General features: G+C 39.2%; 1 protein-coding gene across 2 annotated transcripts in view; it reads right to left on the minus strand.

The window, feature by feature from the left end:
- LOC149075191 (calpain-A-like) overlaps positions 1-19,772 on the minus strand; it is a 199,731-nt gene that overhangs the window by 122,547 nt on the left and 57,412 nt on the right. For both annotated transcript variants that reach the window (XM_089242464.1, XM_089242463.1), the window contains exons 7-8: positions 18,658-18,738; positions 12,958-13,049 (exon numbers count right to left, since the gene is read on the minus strand). In XM_089242464.1, coding sequence (XP_089098590.1) covers positions 12,958-13,049; positions 18,658-18,738 — 173 coding nt within the window. The remainder of the gene's footprint in view (positions 1-12,957; positions 13,050-18,657; positions 18,739-19,772) is intronic.

Below are 19,772 nucleotides of genomic sequence, written 5' to 3' on the forward strand. Positions count from 1 at the left end.
ATATTAATCTCGCGCTTTAGCCTTAAATTTGCTTTCTGTACTTCGTTTTCCAAAAGTATATGTAGAGGAGGATTGTTAGTTAATACTTGTAACGCACTGTTTGGTGTTGTGGAATAGGCTCCAGTGATGAATAGCAGGAATTTCCTTTGAAGAGAGTCTACTTTTGTTCTTAGTTGTTGTTTGGGATCACCGAACCATGCGATAACACCATATGCTATAATGCGGATGGCGACAACTTTATAAAGCGTATTTCTAATTTTCGTATTAATGCCCCATGCAGGACCAGCCATTCTTTTAAAATTTTGTAAACATTTCTGTGTTTTCGTGATCAGATAATTCACATGTTTGAACCATGTTAGGTTTCTATCAAACATTATTCCTAAATATCTGATGTTCATATTGTGTCTTATTGGATTGTTTCGCAGTCTAATGGTTGGTCTTCCCTTTTTGTGAGAAATCCATAAGTAATTGGATTTGGAGAATTCGATTTCTAATTTATTTTTTGTGAGCCATGTATCCAACAATATCATTGCTGTTTTTGCGTGCTCGGTGACCTTGCGGATTGTTGAATCACCAATTACCATAGCAATATCATCCGCATACACTTGAATCTTTATATTTTCTGGCCAGTTTTTCGTAAGTAAATCATTTATGACAAGGTTCCACAGCATAGGCCCACTACAGGAACCTTGAGGGCACCCTTTTGTTTGAATTATAGTGGCCTCACCTTCATCCGTAAAAAGGGATATCTGTCTTTCTCTGATTGCATCAATCATTGTTCTTCTCACATTGTCCGGCATTGAGATGTTGAGAAGTTGCCTTACTATTGTTTTATGTGAAATGTTATTGAAAGCTCCCTTAATATCTATTGATATTAGGGCAACATCTTGTTTTTGGCTCTTAAATGTTTGTATGCTGTCATGAATCTTTGATAGTGCTGTCTCCGTCGAGAACCCTTTTCTGAATCCATGTTGTTTATCGCTGATCCACTTCGTTTTCTCGATGTAATAGTTGATTCTTTGTGTCAGCAACTTTTCGAGAATTTTGCCCACTGTGTTTAGAAGAATTATTGGACGGTATGAACTGATATTGTTCGGATCTTTTCCTGGTTTTAGAAAAAGTATCAGTTGCCCTTTCTTGAATGCTGTAGGGAAAATATTGAAGCTGAGGCATTTATTGAAGAGAGTCGGGAAAAAGAACTTGTGGAAAGCATGTATACTTTTAATCAATGCATTTGTTATTCCATCAGGACCGGGAGCTTTTTTCACATTTAGTTTATCAATTATTCTATTAATTTCTTGAATTGAGAAAGGTGGATCGTTTCTGGTATCAGTATTCTGCTTATTTCTTGACTGCATTACAGTATTTTCATTTTCCCCATTATTTTTGGGGAAAATTTCTTCTAAAATGTTTTGGGCAGCTTGCAAAGATGTTGTTGGATGATCAGGATTTACGAGGAATGTTTGGGGAAGAAATGAGCTTGTATTTGTGACGGTCTTGTATGCTTTCCCAAAAGGCTCCGTCGCTTTTTCACAAAATCTCATCCAGCCTTCTTTTTTTGCCCTGTTGATTTTCTTTTTGTATAATGCAATTTCTTTTCGATATAATTGTTTTAGCCTTATTTGAGTGTCTGTATCATTTTCTCTTTCACACCTCCTCTTTAGTGCTCGCAGACGTTTCCTTTCTAACGTTAGTTCATCATTCCACCACGCGAGGTTTTGAATTGGTGAAGGTTTCACTTTTGGAAATGTCTGCTCACACATGTTAGTAATATATGTCATTAGTTCCTGGCATATTTGTTGGAGGGTTTTGTTGTCTTGACATTTCCTCAAATTGTATTGTATTGTTTCAATTACGCTTTTTGTTTTCAAGATAAAAACCTTTAGCTTCCTCGCTGTTATTTTATATCGTCTCTGTGGCTTTTGGCAAATAGTCACATTCGTTTGTATATAAATGTATTTATGTCCGCTGAGAGTCACTTTCTCGTCCACTTTCCAAGATGTATTCAGTAGTGTTGCATGCGAGTTCGTAATAGTCACATCCGGCCATCCTTTCCCATAATCCGTCTCGAAGGTGGGAGGAGAATTACTATGGTTGAGAAAATATAAATTGTTCCTATTAGAAAAATCAATGAGCTTATTTCCTCTAGTATCTGTTCTATGGTCTCCCCAGAGCGGGTGATGACTATTGAGGTCGCCGCACAACAATAAGTTCGCTTGTGTGGACAGTTTCAATAGTTGGTCCATTTCTTTAAGAACATTCTCAACACAATCTTTTGGTGAAGAGTACGCACTAGCTAATATTAGATCATGTTGAGGCTGTGAGATTCTAATCGACGTGATGTTGTTGCTCGTATGATATGTCATAGGGTGAATGTCTGGATGGAGCACCAGGATTGCCGCTTTCCCATTTCTGGACATCCATCTTTTCCATCTTTTCGGAAATCCGCGCAGTGGCTTCCCTGATATTCCTGGCTCCTGCAAGGCAATTATGTCAATCTTATCCTTGATTGCTGTATCTACAAGCAAGTTTATTGCCGCTCTAGTTCGATCTACATTTATTTGTAGTAATTTGAGATTGCAAAGTGGAGATGGTGTCGTTGAAGAGCATTGAATTTGCTCTTGTCGACATAATCTTGGGTGTTTTTCCCGTCCGCTATTTTGACCTGTTATCCGGGAGTTGGCTATTGCGTCCTTGATGCTATCTTGAGGCATTGTATATCAAAAATGTAATATAAAAATAGTTATATATAATAAGCTACCTGACTTATATGTGTAGGAAAACGATGTGTTATCTTGTTATCAATTTTTCAAGTGTAACTTCAACTTGAAATTGTTCGCGACTGCCGAACTTATCACCTTTGCAGCCGACGAGTCTGTACATATCAAAGTGATTTGACCTCTATGTTCATCTATTCTAGCAGTAGCAATGAGCTCCTGTAGATTGCTGTATTTTAACTGTTCTTCTAAGTCATTCATAACTTGCTTGATGTCCTTTTGGTCAATAGCGTTTAATGTCAGTTTAGATTCATTGATATCGGCATACTTATGCACGGTATTACAAGCTCTTGAGGTTAGATTTCTCTGGTTAGCACAAGAGATTCCTGCATATGTAGTACGACTGCTTCGAATTTCACTACGATTCTTAAGATGACAACGATTGTAGAAAACCAAGCCGGATCCAAATCTGAATGCCGAAGAGGCCTCTCTCTTATAATTCTGTTCCTCGGATTCATAGACAATATCACCCAAGAGGTTTGGATTTTTCTGATACATTGCTGTTGTTTTATTATTGAAAGTACGTCCAAAGTTCTTGTTATTTGAAGTTTTAACCCCTGCATATGTTTGCGGTTGAGGTCGGTGCTGTTTAAAATCATCGGTCCCTGGGCACACAACATATATATACTGCCGGAGGCTTCGGTTGTTGAGTATAAATCTTTGGATGTTTTTACAGTCTTCTTTAGTGTAACAATCAACTGCCGTACCATTTCTAATATGTCTGATGTGAATTTTTTTCTCAAATTTTTGATAATAATTTGGTTGTTACTGTTACTTAGATGTGGTTGAGCCAATCTGTTCTTGTATAACAGCACTGAATAGATTTGCCGATTCTTGTTTTTCCTCTGCTTCTTCCTGTAGCTGACTTCTTGGTAAGGATTTTCCGTATTGGAAGAGATCTCGTCAAGTATGAAATATGAAGATGAACTGTCATTCAATTCATCTACGTGATTTGATATTACAGAGTCCTTTTGTTGAGGAGGGGAAGGTATGGGAATTGATATCTGTGTGATTTTTTCAGAATTAGTCACAATGAGCAAATTCTTCTCTGCCGATTTTCTCGCAGTTCCATGTTGTTTTTCAAGGCATTGCCCTTGTGGTGATGGGGAGTCTGTTTGTGTCAAACCACTGAGTTCTTGTTTTACAGTCTCCTCAATCCATTCCACAATAGAATCTATCATAGAGTTGGTTTTTTCTAGTGACGCTGCAGGGAGGTTGTAATTATTGCTTAACCACTGTTCAAGTCTTGCCCGAGTTCCAACTCCAGAGATGTAGGTGTTGACAGCTTTAATACTAGTTGCAGTGTTAATTGATGTTGCAGATGGAGATAATGTAACTTTCTCTGATTGTGGCAGATCATGCGATACTTCTGGAATGTTGGTGTTGACTCCAGCCTCTCTGTGAGTTTCTTTGCGACATCTATTTGTGGTTTTGGAGGTTGTTGTGTTGCTCTGTTGCGCATCTCACCCATATTGCTAATCTGCTGTTGGAGAAGTTTCTCGATCTGTGGTTGAGCTGAGAGACGGTCTTGGTGCGACTGAGTAAAACAATGTGGTGTAGTCGAAGTGAGCGTTTGTTCCTGAGGAGAAGATATTTCTGTTTGGCAGAAGTTGTCCCTAGTAGATTTGAGGATGTTGTCTGCCCAGATATTGATTGCATCAATTATTTTATTGCTTCTTTTGCGTTGTTTAGCGGGAATGCAGAACCCTGCATTTCCTCTGGCTTTATCACTTGTATAGGAGTTCAAAATTTCCCGAAGCTCCTCCAGGAGTACGTGTACATTTGGTTGGAGTGTCTTATGTGCTGAAAAATCACTTGAGATTGAAGTAGTGGCACCCATCGTTTTTTGTGCATATACTTGTTGACCGTTGAGTTTGGATATGACTTCAGATGATGCTTGTTGAGAAGGTATGGTTACAGAATTATTTTTACTCAAATTATCACTGGATTGCATTTCTGTTATCAAACTGGGCTTGAGGAGATCCTCAGAACCTCCTTGACCCCTAGATATGGCAAGGTTCTTGTCTTTTTCCTTAAGTCTTGATGAACTTCGTCTGACAGGTTTTTCAGCTGAGTTGGGTGTTTCTAACCGACGAGAAGTTTTTTTGGTATTCTTGATCTGAGAGCAAAGTTTGTCTTCATATTGAGTTTGTCTTTTCACCCTTATCTCACGGTTCTCTTTTTTTTCCCCTTGGAGGTTTTTAAACTTTCTGTTTCTTGGGAAATGTTCATATTGGCAGCATTGTTCTCCTCACTCCTTTTCTTAACTTGAGACTTGACGTTTTGTTTACCAGACCTTTTCTTTTTTTTTCCACTCTTATAACTTTTGAAATTTTTATGTGAAGTGAGGTTCTGTATTTCTGCTGACTTCTCTTGTAAGAGAAAGTGGCTTTTATCAAGTTTCTCTTTCTTGAAATCTAAAAAGTCAAGCATTGTCTGAAGTTCCTTGTCGTTCCCGGTGTAATCAATTCCCTCTGGTAGAGAATCCATATAACTGCCTTCATCCCATGATTCAACTGATGAGTCCATTATTTTCGAAGGAAAGTGATTGGGTTGTTGGACCGTCGATGTATTTAGTGAGAGAGAAGTTTCTTTCGAGTGAGATTCAGGGTCACAAGATATGTCAGTATTTAGTTTACCAAGCTGTTTGCGCCGACAAGAAGGTGGTGTGTTTGAAACACCCAACTGACTTTGGGAATCATTGTAATTGAGTTCATCAGCAGAGAGGAGTGTCTTTGATTCACTGCCCTGTTCCTGTTCCCCGGAATTACTCGCCATTTCTTCTACAGAGGAAGTCTGTAGATCATGTAGAGTGTTATTATTCAATACCATTGAGGGTTCAGTTTTCGTTTCCGTTGTTTCAAGATCTATGTTTTGTGTCTTTTCTGTCAATGGGATTTTCACTGCTACTTGACTTGTAAATGTAATCGGTTCATTAGAGGCATCAGTTGCTCGAAAAACTCTCCTCTGACATTCTGAATCTTCTATGCTGAACTTGAGCGAGTCTTGCTTTTCTAGTTGTTCATTATGCACAAATGAAGATGTTTTCTGTATGTTGAAAATACCCATTTTATGTTTCCATTTTATCAGCTCTGCTTTATTCGAAATTAATGTTTGTGAGTTGCAGGAATTCAGTTTGTAGACCACGTCTGACGTTGACAACGAAGATGAGAGGGAGCCAATCGATGAGTTTGACGACGAGATTGAGACATCTGAGTTTTCCGATGTTACTAAACGGGAGCTAATATTGAAGGTTTCATTGAAAGACCTGGCCAAATTTTTAAAGACTTGGTGAATTTTGGAGGCTTTCTTGTTGATTGGATGATCTTTCTGGTCTTTTTTCTTTTTATCCCGTTCATTGTGCTCGCTTCTCTCAAGATCTAGTATTGGATTTGACGTGTTCATGTCCGTATGGAATGGGTGATCTGTACAGTCTGGTTGATTTGAAGTTCCCACAAGGGTATATTTTTTGTCCATGTTTGAATCAAAAGCTGGGATCCCTACAGGTGTCTTATTTGACTTATCCATAGTCAGTACAAAACTATTAACGGCACTACCAATTATGAAGAATATTAGCACATGAGAAACGTATGCGTGACCTGACTGAATGGTCACAAAATCAATCCGTTCACAAAAATTATAGTAAAATGTTCAAAAATGAAAATTCAGTCCAAAACTATGAACACCATTACCAATTATAACGAATAACCACACATGAGAAACATGTATGCGACCCGACTGAATGGTCGCCAAATGAAAATCGTTCACAAAAAATTATAGTAAAATGTTCAAAATGTTCAGAAATGAAAATTCAGCACAAAACTATCAACACCACCACGAATTATGAACACCAATGCATGAGAAACATGTGTGACCCGATTAAATGGTCACCAAATGAAATTCGTTCACAAAATATTATAGTATAATGTTCGTCAAAAAACTTTTACCATGGCAAAAGAAAATCAGTTAAAGAAACAATTCAGGACATCAAACACCAAACATGACAAAATGCAGTGGAAAGTCCAAAAATCATTTACATGTATAATAAAACTTGTCACCTGGTTCAAAAATGGCGAGTCATACACACAACATTAGATTCTTTTTACAAAATCATATCTCACCACTTATAAGAGTTATGGCAACGATTAACAGGTTGAATTATAGCAAATGTTCTGGTTAATGATCTCTGCTATCAAGTTTCAAAAATCACTCACCCCTATCATGTCCAGACTGTCCTTAAATGTAGTTCACCTTCACCGCTTGAAAACCACTGAAGTTTATATCCGGAGTTTGTAATCATACCATTTACTTCGAACTACTTGGAATGTTTGAATGATCTTCATACCGTTTTGAAACAGACATTCCCGCCGACAAATCAAATGAAAAATTTACACCGATTGTCACTGAAAATTTCCAGTCATTGATAGCGGAAGATGGAACCGTCGCCCGTTGATCGCGACTGCACCGATATAGCACGTGTGGCATTAACGATATCCAAATTTTTTCCTACATCACACCACCACACAACTCCACATATGTGAACCCCCACTCCTACACTAAATAAACAATAGTTACGCATTTACTGCCTGCCATAACCTAATATTCACGTTTTAAAACAAAATTTTTAACGGAGCACGAAAATAAACAAACTGCCTCCATTGTGACTTGACTGGACTCTGTCAGAAAAAGCAATAGCATCACTGATGGAAGAGATCACGACTAGACATCGACGAGGTCAAGTAACGGCCATAGTTTCCATAGACATTCGCGGTGCTTTTGATTCGGTCCGCCATGAGATAATAATCAATACTATACGAAAATTACCGATTCCTTACAATCTCATTTGTATAGTGGAGAACATGCTAAAAGATCGAACGGTTGTGATGCCAACTGATGGAGGAGACGCGGAAAAGCATCAGGCCATGGGCTGTCCTCAAGGCTCATGCAGCGGTCCGCTACTATGGTCTATCGTGCTTGACTCACTGCTGAAAAAGAATTGGGGACCGGATGTCTATGTCCAAGCTTTCGCCGATGATCTGGTGTTTGTGATCTCGGCGAGAACTCCCAACGACATTGGCAGCACTGCGGATGCCGCGTTTGACGAACTGTCAAAATGGCTAGAAGGTAATCGTCTCAGCATGGAGGTGACTAAAACTAAATTACTATGGCCACACCTCAAGAAAAAACGTTCCTGCATAAGAATCAATGGTGTTCGACTGCAAATATCTAAATGCATGAAATATCTTGGAGTGCATATTGACCATCAGTTCAAGTTCACGACGCATGTGGCGAAACAAATTGATAAGGTTCAAGATACCATGCAAAAATTGAGACGCATAGCAGGCCCAAAGTGGGGTATACGCCAAAACTTTAGGAACATTTTGTACAGATCGATTGTACAACGACAAATTTCATACGCAAGCGCCATCTGGTATAAAAACCCGACACAGAGACTCCGTAAATTACTCGATGTTGCCCAACGTCCGTTCTTATTGTATGTAACTGGTTCATACAGAACTACAGCCAATGATGTTCTGTATACTGCTACGGGAAACCCTCCGCTCAGCCTACATGTTGAATATGACGCTCGTCGATCTACCATCCTGCATTTGGGTAAGGAGGTTTGGATGGACGGAATTCCTACAACACCTGATGCCTACGAAGGGAATAATAAGAGTTGGCTTCATCATCCCAGTGTGGACTTGTTCCAGAATCAAGTTCCGCTGCCTGGTACGGAACAATGCTCATCGGATGAAGCTATTAGTATATTCCCGGACGGCTCAAAAACAGAGACATCCACGGCCTGTGCATACGTAGTTATGAATGCAGAAGGATCTGTTGAAGAGGCTTGGAGTCGACGGTTGCGTCAAGGGAACAGTATCTTTCAGGCGGAGGTTCTGGCCATACTAGCTGCAGTAGAATAGGCGATTAAGCTGAATCAACAGACGACGATATATACTGACAGCGCGTCTAGTATTAATGCGATTCGTGATCAGCGCACTCCACATGAAAATACTCGGCGAATACGCAAGCATTTATACGACCATCCGTCTATCAGTATCAAATGGCTCAAAGGCCATGCAGGAATAGCAGGGAATGAAATTGCGGACAGATTGGCCAAAGATGCTCTTAATCTCCCAACGGAAGAACAACTCTTGCTACCACGCAGTCACATCAAACACGTGCTAAAAAGTGACCTGTTACAAAAGTGGCAACAGCTATGGGACAAGAATGCACATAAAGATGCCTATAAAATACAGAAACGCGTCCGTTGGAATAGTTCCATTTGGTCTAGAGAGAAAGTGATCATGATAACTGAGCACGGCCCATTACCAACGTATCTAGAACGTTTCAAGAAGTCGGACAACGCCATGTGTGCTTCTGGTGAGATTGGATCTTTATGGCATTACCTGACATCTTGCCCGTATACAAAAAAATTTCATTTTGGTGCTATTCACGAAAACGGTCGACTGTGTTTCAAAAAAAGAGTTTTGAAGAGCCCTATGGGCCTTGCTCGGGTGCGGTGGATATATGGTTCCTCGATAGCAACTTACATCGCATACATACTAAGAAGACTGGAAGTGCGCGTCTGAGCGGTGGGAGCGATGACGAGTTCAAACCGGCAAGAGCCCCAGCGATTGATCTTAAGAGGAAATATGATCTTCGACCACGTCGGCGTCAACAAAAGTAACCGATGAATGGAAAACAGAAGCAAGTTCACCTGCAAGGAGATGAATCAAGTCATTGGTGTGCAAGGACGAATTAAGTGTTATTTACTCGGCTATATAGTGAATTGTGCTGATCTCAGTTCACCCGGTGACGATTCCGGTAACGACTGGCGGCTTAGACGCTGATGATCTGCGACTAATTCACAGTGATTCGAAATTTTATATACCAAGATTATCGGCAATCATTTGATCAATTGACGATTACTGGATTCTTATGGGATGGACGGCTATATACCAGCATCTTATAATCCCGTTTATAATTTTGATTGCCCATTGGCGTTGATTGTTTAGATTTTATTTATTTGTTATATGACTTCAAGAGTTGACGATCAATTTTTATGTAAATTATTTTATTTTGCTGCCTTCGTCTGAGGTGGTCATGTTATGTTGTTTTTAATAAAACTTTCCGGATACACCCATCCTTCGGGAACGCTTCGATATCTCTCTGAGATGGGAAGCGGGGTGTATCCGGTCTTCAAAGGCGCATTGCTTATTGCTGTATTGCCGATGGTGGTACATTGCGTTTTGTGCTGTATTGTGTATTGTGGTGCATTCCTTATCATGGTACACTACTTATTTTGCAGTATTGCTGATGTTCATGCATTGCTTATTGCTGCATTGCCGATGGTGGTACATTGCGTTTTGTGCTGTATTTCTCATTGTGGTGCACTGCATATAGTGGTGGATTGAGTATTGTGCTTTTTTGCCGATGGTGGTGCTTTGCGTGTTGTGATGCACCGTATATAGTGAATCACTACTTAATTTGCTGTATTGCTGATAAGGTGGTGCATTGCATATAGTGGTGCATTACTTATTCTGCTGTATTGCCTATCGTGGTGCATCGAGTATTCTGTTGTATTTATGATGGTAGTGCATTGCTTATCGAAATCAGAGTGGGAAGCCGGCAATTGAATGACTATTTTGCGGGCATTCGCAGTGCCTGAGAAATATTTTGCTTTATAATTAAAGAAGATGTGACGAGTAGTTAGCTCCACTGGAAGAGTTGGGGGGGGGGGAGGATTGCCCTCCTAGTAGATATATTTTTTCTCTTCGTGATTTTGTGTTGAGCATTTTATTTTACTTAATTTTTTCTTACAATCTTTTACGTATATTTCGCATTGTAATGTATTTTACGTGTTTTTAATTTCCCGTTAATGTTTCTCATTTTCCTATTTTTTAAAGTATTATTATCTAGTTTTTAGTAATAGTGTTATGTAGAGCTTGCGACGGGAGATTTCCCTGATCTGGGAGAATAGTAGCCGATAGTTTCAAGTGTAAGGGGTGTTTAGATAGGGCAAGGTTGGAACTCGAGGTCGAAGCGTTACGGGGAAAAGTTAGGGTTCTAGAGGGCCCGGTTATAACGGAGCCCCTTGTCGTCGAGTCACCTGTTGGGAAGAGCACACTAAGTCACTTACTCTATCTCTATGTAACTCGCTCACTCACAAATACCAATCACTCTGTCACTCACTAACTACTGTATCATTCACTGCCTCACTCAGTTGGTCATTCCGCGCTCTCTAACTGGCTTCATGTTCGACTCGTGTCGAACTGTTGTCGGTGAAATTTCCTAGCGGTGAATTATATGGCGGTGAATTTTCCGTCAACCGGGCATAACAGTGCAAAATTGCAAACTTATAATTCAAAACGAAAATATTATCACACTACTTCCACATAGGGTTGCTGAAATATCATCAGGAAGGCGCTTGTCAGACTTCCCGTGCATACGGAATTGAAGGGCATATGTAATATGTTATGAAGGAAGGGGGAGTACGTTACATACTCTTATATTATTGGGGAGGGGAGAGAGTTCATGCACTCTCAATATACGGGTGTTGCATGGGGTGATAAATTCCTCAACGATATTCGAGAGGAAGACGTTGGGGTCCTAAATCTTCTAAAAAATGTATGTGCAAGTGAAGCACCAGGACCAGATGATATCTATCCCAGGGTCCTCAGAGAATGTGCTAATGAATTGTTGGGGCCAGTCGCACAGAGGTGCTAAAATATCATCAGGATGGCGCTTGTCGGACTTCCCGCGCTTACGGAATTGAAGGGCATATGCCATATGCTATAAGGGAAGGGAGAGTAACGTTATGTTACATTATATACTCTTAAATTATTGGAGAAGGCAGAGAGCTCATGCACTCCGAGTCCCATATTTCAACGTCTATGCTTCTATATACAATTAATCCTCAGTCTAACGAACTTAATTCGTTTCTGAAGTCCGTTTGTAAACCGAAATGTTCGCAAACCGGGAGTGGCAGAAGTTGATGGAGTGGTTGAAAGTAACATTTGAAATTTTTCTCTCTTTTTTGGTAACACTGCATGTACCTCAAGACAGCAGAAGTACTACCTACACGAGACTGCACGAAGATTAAAGATCACGCATAAAGTACGAAATTTTATAATGAAATAATTCTGCCTAATACATATTTAAAATAATTTTATTTCATTGCGCAATGAAAAACAGGGACGAGCAGGCATCCCGAAAGAATTTTAAGGAGTGATTTTAATAGCGAAAAACTGGGACACTACCATCCCATGTATTTAATTACGAACGGTTAGCAGTTGGCACGACGACGACTCAGAACCGAAGGCAACGGAAAGATTCGTGGTTCGGATCCTACCAGAAACTCTGTCCCCCTTAATTTACTTCTTCGGATGATTCTTTGGGTTTTCCTCCGAATACACGGAGGGAAAACGATGTTTGTTCAAGAATTGGGGGGAACCACTGACTGTGATATTCGGATTACGGTATTATACACTCGCGAATCCGTTGTGTTTGTGAAAAATTCATTTTTTTATTTATTTTTGAGAAAGCGATTACAATACAATCACAAAACCTCAAATACTTTCATTTTACTATGCGAAAAGTAATAAACGTGTGTGGGGCAGCTGGCTGATACGCGATCCCTCGCAGAAAAAGTATCGTGACCCCACACACCTCCGGGAATGTCGGGACGTTTAATAATAGCTTTGAGTGCAAGTGAGAAAAAAATAATCATTTAAGAAACTGTAGATGTAAGGTAAAACAGGGAAAAAATAGGTTAGAGAGCGGCGGAATTCGAACTACACACACATGAACTTTACGGTCGCCTTTGATTCTCCCAACCGTTAGCCGTTCGTAATTAAATATATCAATTCTCGAACATCTATTTGCCTCTAATGCGCATGCGCTCTCAGAATGGACACTTATAGTAATTCCGAGTGCCAGACGTAATTTTCTCTCGGATATCATTTTGTAAACATGGGGGATGGTAGCGTCCCTGGCCACCTTAGGAAGGGGCATTGTCAATAAAAAAAATTTACCTCGACTTACGTTGTTAGTCTTGAAACGAATTACTGGCGTAAGTCGGGTATCACCCAGAGTTATGCATCGTCCAAACACACACATATTGCATAATGCATTACATATCATACCAGTTTTAAGAGGTTAAGGTCAAAGTTCGAACCTGTCATTCCAGGATCCATTCCATTCTACTTCGTTACCCCACGGATTTCGAATCCTTATCAAATTGGCTCTGTCACCGTCTGTGAGCGGCACCTATTATGGAAAACAATTAATAAAGTTTAAAAAATCATGAATCATCAGCGTGTAACAGTATTTATAGGATCTGTAGTGTGTACAACGGGATGAAAAATGTAAAGATCTATCCATAGGCGCACGCAGAATTTTCTCTCGGGGAAAAGGGGAGGGGGAGCGGTTGAAATTTGTTTTTCTTCTGCACAAATACAAACACCAACACAAAGGCCACAGCAGTCAAATTGCTCAACGAGGTGGCTGAAGATATTATGCCCATAAAAAAAATGCAGATGTCAAATATAACCAAAATACAGCAATCAATATAAAAGCATATGTCACGAAAGAAAAAAAAAACTAATAATTAATACTGTATAATGCACTGCCCATACAAAAAATTGTGGTTGTCCCAGCTAAGTATGAATAACTTCTCGATTGATCTCAACATGTTTATCGTATGTGTCAAATGTGTTACAATTTACGATCTTTGGAGATAATGTGTTCCATTTATTGCAACCCTATTGGAGGAAAACTCCCTGCAACACCACAACCTGGAATTGCCGGGGATATAATATTATTATTAAGTTACTACAGTGGTTCCCAACCTTTTTTTCTACCCGCACCCCCTTGAATAATACGTTTTATCCGTTAGAAAATTCAGGTGTTTTTTTTCTGCAATTGATTGCATTAATTATCCAATAATTAATTTCTATGAATTCTTTTACTCATTTTTTAATGTCTTTCCGGCTGTGGCTAATATTTAATTCTGGCTTTTTTTTTGAAAATTAATTCAAATACGAAACTGAAAAAAAATTACTATTTTTTAGAGCATTTTTTTTGAGACTTGGAAATAAGATTCATTGGATAGTTCTTCACTTATGTTGATTCCAACCGCAACAACTATAAACTGAGTTTCTTTGTCACTTGACTGAACTTTTTGGCGTTTTTCCTGAGTCGTGTGTTCACGACAGTATCAAATCTAAGCACGACATGCTAATAACACGAGTTACCAATGTAAACAAACCATGAAATAGTTTAGGTAAATAACGGTATTTTTCTCAACTGAAATGGAAAGTACAATCGGTAATCGAAAAAGAAACTTTTTACAACGCAAAATTCGTAGGACACATTTCTGCTAGTAGAAGTCACGAGATGAGGCGTCAAAATATTGGTATGATTCGCACTTTTTTAGGAATTGAAAAATTGAATTTTTACCATCATTTTAATTTTTCTGAATAATCAGTCAACATATAGTAATTTTTTTTCCATCTCGTACCCCCGGTTGGGAACTACAAATTTTTGTATATTTAATCCAAAAAAAGCATGTTCCTACTGCTGCCTTAACAAAATCATAACCAGTGCCCGGGCAAAATGAAAGAAAGACTAGGCAGCACCTTTTAATTTACATGTGTATTGCCAAATCTTATCGCGTCGAAGCTCTTATTCCATGCAGAACTGAGGTCCTTGCATGGTCCCCACAAAAGGGGTGGGTTGAGCAGAGCTCCTGCCCGGGGGCCCGATATAATTCTCATCAGGTGCATTATATTTTGGTAGGACCCCACCAAAGATCTCAGCCTAGGGCCCTATACTGCGGAATGTGGGGCCATGGGTCTCCGTGCCACGGACGGTTGAACTCATGGTTGGGATTCATGAGGTTGGAGCCCTGTCAACCTATTTGGAGCCACATTCACGTATCGAGAGCTTTGATTATAACCATCACTAGAATAAAATCACCCCGCACAAGAACTCGGACATATGGATTTAACTGAAATAATCATGATACTAATCATTGAATCTTAAGGTGTTCATCTGAGTTATTCGTGAATATCTCCCGAGTATGAAATCAAGCATCTATCCTCAATGGTTTAAGTGAGCATTATGATCCCTACAAGGGCAGGGTTCTAGCACGGGGGCCCGGGAGAAGCCTCATTGTTTTTCTTCTTTTTATACTATAAATTCACTATGGAGGAGACCCCACCAAAGATCTCAGTCTTGGGGGGGGGGGGGGCTCAGTTCCAGGATGGTGGGAGGAATGATGAGCACCGCGATGTTCGCAATAAAAAGGAAAAATTATTTTACATGAAAAATGCGCCCTTTAATTTTTTTTCCCCAGATAGGTGGCACATTGCCTTTTATTATACCTACACAGACCTGTTTCTTTGCTCACAAATTAGATATCTGTGCGGAATGATAAAATAGCATGTTGCCTTATACAATATAGGGAAGTTTTCTTTGCGCAGCAAAAAAACAAAGCTCTGTGTACATGGAAGCATTCTCATACTCTAAACGGCAATATTTTGCCATGAGAAAACACCATGAAAACACCATTTATTTACCATGAAAAAATGATGCCTTTCTTAGGCACTTTTATCCGTAACCAATAAACGGGTAAAAATAAAATTTCATCAGCAAAACTGTGCCTTCCAGAAAATATTCAAAACAATTATACAGTGCGGTATTATATTTACATGTGAGAAACGCATCAATGAACTAGAATCCCCTTCCGCTACCTATCAAATAAAACTGTTACAATTCTTCGATTGAAATTAGTAACCGGATTTTGATTAATGTGCCGTGTGAAAGAAAGCAATATGACGTGATATTAGTTAATATTTTATAAGCAATAATATTAGTTAAATTATCAAGTTTGGCTCGAAATTTTAACAGTTGTTATTTGTCGGCGGTAAAACAACGTTAATAAAACTCACGAACTGTAGCCACCTTTGGCTTTAATATTGTTTTTGATTGTACTTACAGAAAGCCTACGATAGTTACACACTTTGCAAGTTTAACGTTGTTATTGATATTATTTTAACGCTGACAAATAACAATTGTTAAAATTTCAAGGCAAACTTGAAAATTTAGCTAATATTGTTGCTTATAAAATATTAACTAATATCATGTCATTTTATACGGCAGGTTAATCAAAATCCAGTTACTAATTTCAGTCGAAGAATTGTAACACTTCTATTTGATAGGTGGCGTAAGTCATTCTAATTCATCTTTCTCACACGTAAAATACAGGGTGATTCTAAATTCACGGGATAAACTTTAAGAAGTAATATGGTGTTTTAGGAAAACGATTTGCTGATTTTTTCCGATGGATTTGCTGCGATATGTTCTATCATTCATTCGAGGATGCATATGCGTCTTCGGATTGGATTGGCGTCTGTTTCTTTTAGATGCAAGGACCATCAAGGTTATGCTGCGCCAAACAATGATCAAGCGGTAGAATGACGTGTAGTAGAATTTGCGTTACCTATCAGGTTACCATGAGAAGACCTACCACATTGCAATACCCACGCCCTGGTCACGAGCATTGGCGTACGCAAGATTGACCTCCGGGAGTGGGTACATTGGGATCGGTGAGCACAAGGAATCTCTCCCAGAGAAATTTTGAGCTACTAACCTTCAAAAAGCATCTTAAATTAACAGAAATCGATAAAAATAGCAGTATACGGTACAAATGTGTTTTTTTTTTCGATATTTTAATTTTTTACTCAAATATTTGGAAACATTTAATTTTTGATCGTCTTGTGGAGGGCACGAGCCTTCTCTCCTGTTAACTACTCCTCTGGTCCCAAACATATGAACTCAGGGCTGTTGCTTCGCTAGAATATTTCGCTACAACGTATAATTAAAAAGGTAGGAAAAACTTCTCTTTATGTGTTAACGCAACCTAACAACATGTAAGCAACATAACGTGGAGAATCACGATTTTAAAAACTAAGGAATGAGGAGAGCGTTTCTTGGATTTTCAATAAATGTGTGCATTTTGTCTTTGGATTCAGAATAAATGTATTAATTTTTCAATTTGCATGTTTTTTCCTAAAAATGAGCAAAAACTTTGTGATACTTGATTGAATAAAATTTTTCTTGAAATTATTTTCAATAAATTTTAATGTGCTAAATATATATGTGCTAAAAGCTCAACTAATCCTTTGAAAGGCAGACATTTTTCCAAAACCCATAGGAAAAGATGTAAACAAGTGCGCCCACTATGGGACCACCCTTCAAAGAAGAATATTGATTTGTTATATATTTACTCCATCTGAACGGGTTTTTTTTCCATTTAGGAAATTTTCTCGTGACATCTTAAATCATCATCGTTACACACGCCCCCCCCCCAAAGGGGTCGTGACCAACACTTTGGGAACTACTGTATCAAGGTAATAGAGATGAAGAAAGAAAACTCTTTTCAGATAGGCTTATCTAAAGGGTGGCAAATATTGTTCGTCTCAGGAGACAGAATTTCCAGGACTGGTCTTGCATGGGAGTGATCAAAAGAGTGGCCATAGTGAGCGACCAGATCAGTGAGTGGCCAAAAGAAGGACAAGGATAGTTTGCGAGCATGCGAGTGACCTAGAGTGTGAAGGAACAGGTTGGTGAACAGCCAAAAGAGCTATCAATGAAGTGTGCAGGAATGTTGGTAGTGAGCGCACGAGTGGCGCAGTGGTAAGATGCTCGTCTTCCGCTATGAAGGTTACCATCAAGGTTCATGGGTTCGAATCCGGGCATTGAACGTCAGAAGCAAGTTATAACGTACCGAACCTGGGGCGGCCACCGATGGATATATGGAGCCTTCATTTCCCACCCAATTCCACTGGTTGGAAATTGACGCATGGCGCTATATGACCAGCGTTGGTGTGCGGTAAAGTAGTAGATATGTCAGTAACCGAAAGAGAGAAAAAAACCTAGAGAATGTTTGAGGAGGGGGAGTGACCTAGAAAGTACCAAGAAACCTCTTTTAGTCATGCTCCATCATACTCTAGACTAGATCACTCAGTGACCTGGTCCCTTACTCCATGGGTAATTTTGTTTATAATTCACAAGCTCTAGATCACTCGTTTATTTAACATTCATGCATGCACATGCTCTAGGTCACACTTTTTTTCACTCAGAGAGATATGTTCCTCGTTTTCTAGGTCAATCTTTTGGTCGCTCCCATGCTCACACACTCGCTAGGGCAGGGCTGGACAAAAATCCCAGGTCGCCATGGCGGCAAAAAAATTGGTATTGACACCCAAAATTTTCGTTGTGTAGTTGCTAAATGGAAGGCTGAATGCAGCACAAAATGTTTAAGCACATCAGCCAACATGACAGAGGGTCACTAGGCCCTGAAAAAGCCCCATAAATACATTTCGGGAGATTGGCCTGCCCTACCCTGTACATCACCGGTGCTCCGCGGAGCCCTTGGGTCTCCGTGCCCACTCGAGGAAATTAAAAAAAACTAAATTTAAAAAATAATAATTATAACTATTTTTAAATAATAGAAATAAATCATTAACTTTGATGAATAATTAAAAAATAGGCCTACGGAGCTCCGTCATAGAATATTTTTACTTAAAAGGGCTCCGCGAGTCAAAAAAGGTGGAGAGCCACCCGCGCATCATGTACATAGAGCTTCAACACAAAGCCGCCCATACAATCTTGTGCATTAGATTTCGTTCATCCGTAATCGTATTGAAAAGCGGTGTTTTTCCAATAAGATCTTGTAATGCGAACATACTACAACATCCGATTTGCATTGCATTGTTTTGCGCACAATTAGGCGCAATAAGAGCGAATAGAAATCCTTTTCTACATAAAAGCAATGAAAATTTAATGTATTCAAGGAGCTGGAACAACTCACCCTCGCAACTGCTGTAACTGTGTAGGCGTGGCCGGACACCAATCCGTTCGGGTCAGCGGCGTTGGCCATTTGCCAGTCACCCTGTAAAGACCAAGAACAAATTATATATAACATTTTTTTCGCTGATGTGCGTTTCGAAGTTCGATTATTTATTGAATGTACGTTACGAGAGAGTTGTGTAAGAGGGTGGCACCGACAGAAAGAAAACTTCCTCTTGCCGTAACTTTCGGCCGGATGAATTTTTATTAGCATCGCTGACCACATTTTGACATTTAATGAGCCGTTCGCACTCCCTCAATACAGATTTTCACATGGAATAATAAAATGAGTGAAGGTTGTTCCACTAACCCAGTGGTGCGCTAACTTTTCAGTCCGCGGAGCTGTATTTCTGTTGTTCGCAGGCAAGGAACTTGTGTGCATAGTGTGACCATATGTGTGACGTGTGTTTTACGTGACATTTTCCGTAATAATTTTGCAGTTCCAATATTTTTGTAAAATTTCCCGCGTTTTTTTCTCATATTTTCAATAAAACTTACTTGAACTTTAGAAATTAAAGAATTTAAATTTTTTTGTTTTCATTACTTAGTCATAATTATCATATAATATAATTTATATCATAATTAATTTTAGTCATATAAACATATTCGTCTGACGTATTTGCCAAACACATACGTTTTGTTTGGTGAATTACATAAATTTTCACCCATTGTGTCTTGTGGAAGCTCCTACTTCCCGCCATTGGTGATTTTTCAGCAATTTTAGCGGTAGTTGGTAGCTTTACTTGCCATTCACAATTTTTTTTGGCTATAATTAGCAGCTTAACTTAACATTTGACAATTTTTTTGGCGATAATTTGTGATATCCCATATGAATATAGATTTTTCTTACCCGTATTTTTATGAAGGAAATATGATCAGCCTAGATATTTATTGTACTGTGCGTATTGACACTTTTCTATCGGAACACCTTTGTCGAGTCCGATGGAACCTTTCGGTGGGCAGAGTTTACCCATCACTAGTCTAATGTATAACACGAATTATGATATATTGTTTTAATGTACACAACGTTTTATTAACCCTTGGGAAAGTCTCTCGAAAAAAGAAATTTGAATCTGG

This window comes from Pholcus phalangioides, unplaced genomic scaffold (assembly GCF_987345545.1).
Source record: "Pholcus phalangioides strain wild (caught in Gottingen) unplaced genomic scaffold, Ppha-v1.0 ptg000015l_1, whole genome shotgun sequence".
NCBI classification, from domain to species: Eukaryota; Metazoa; Arthropoda; class Arachnida; order Araneae; family Pholcidae; genus Pholcus; species Pholcus phalangioides.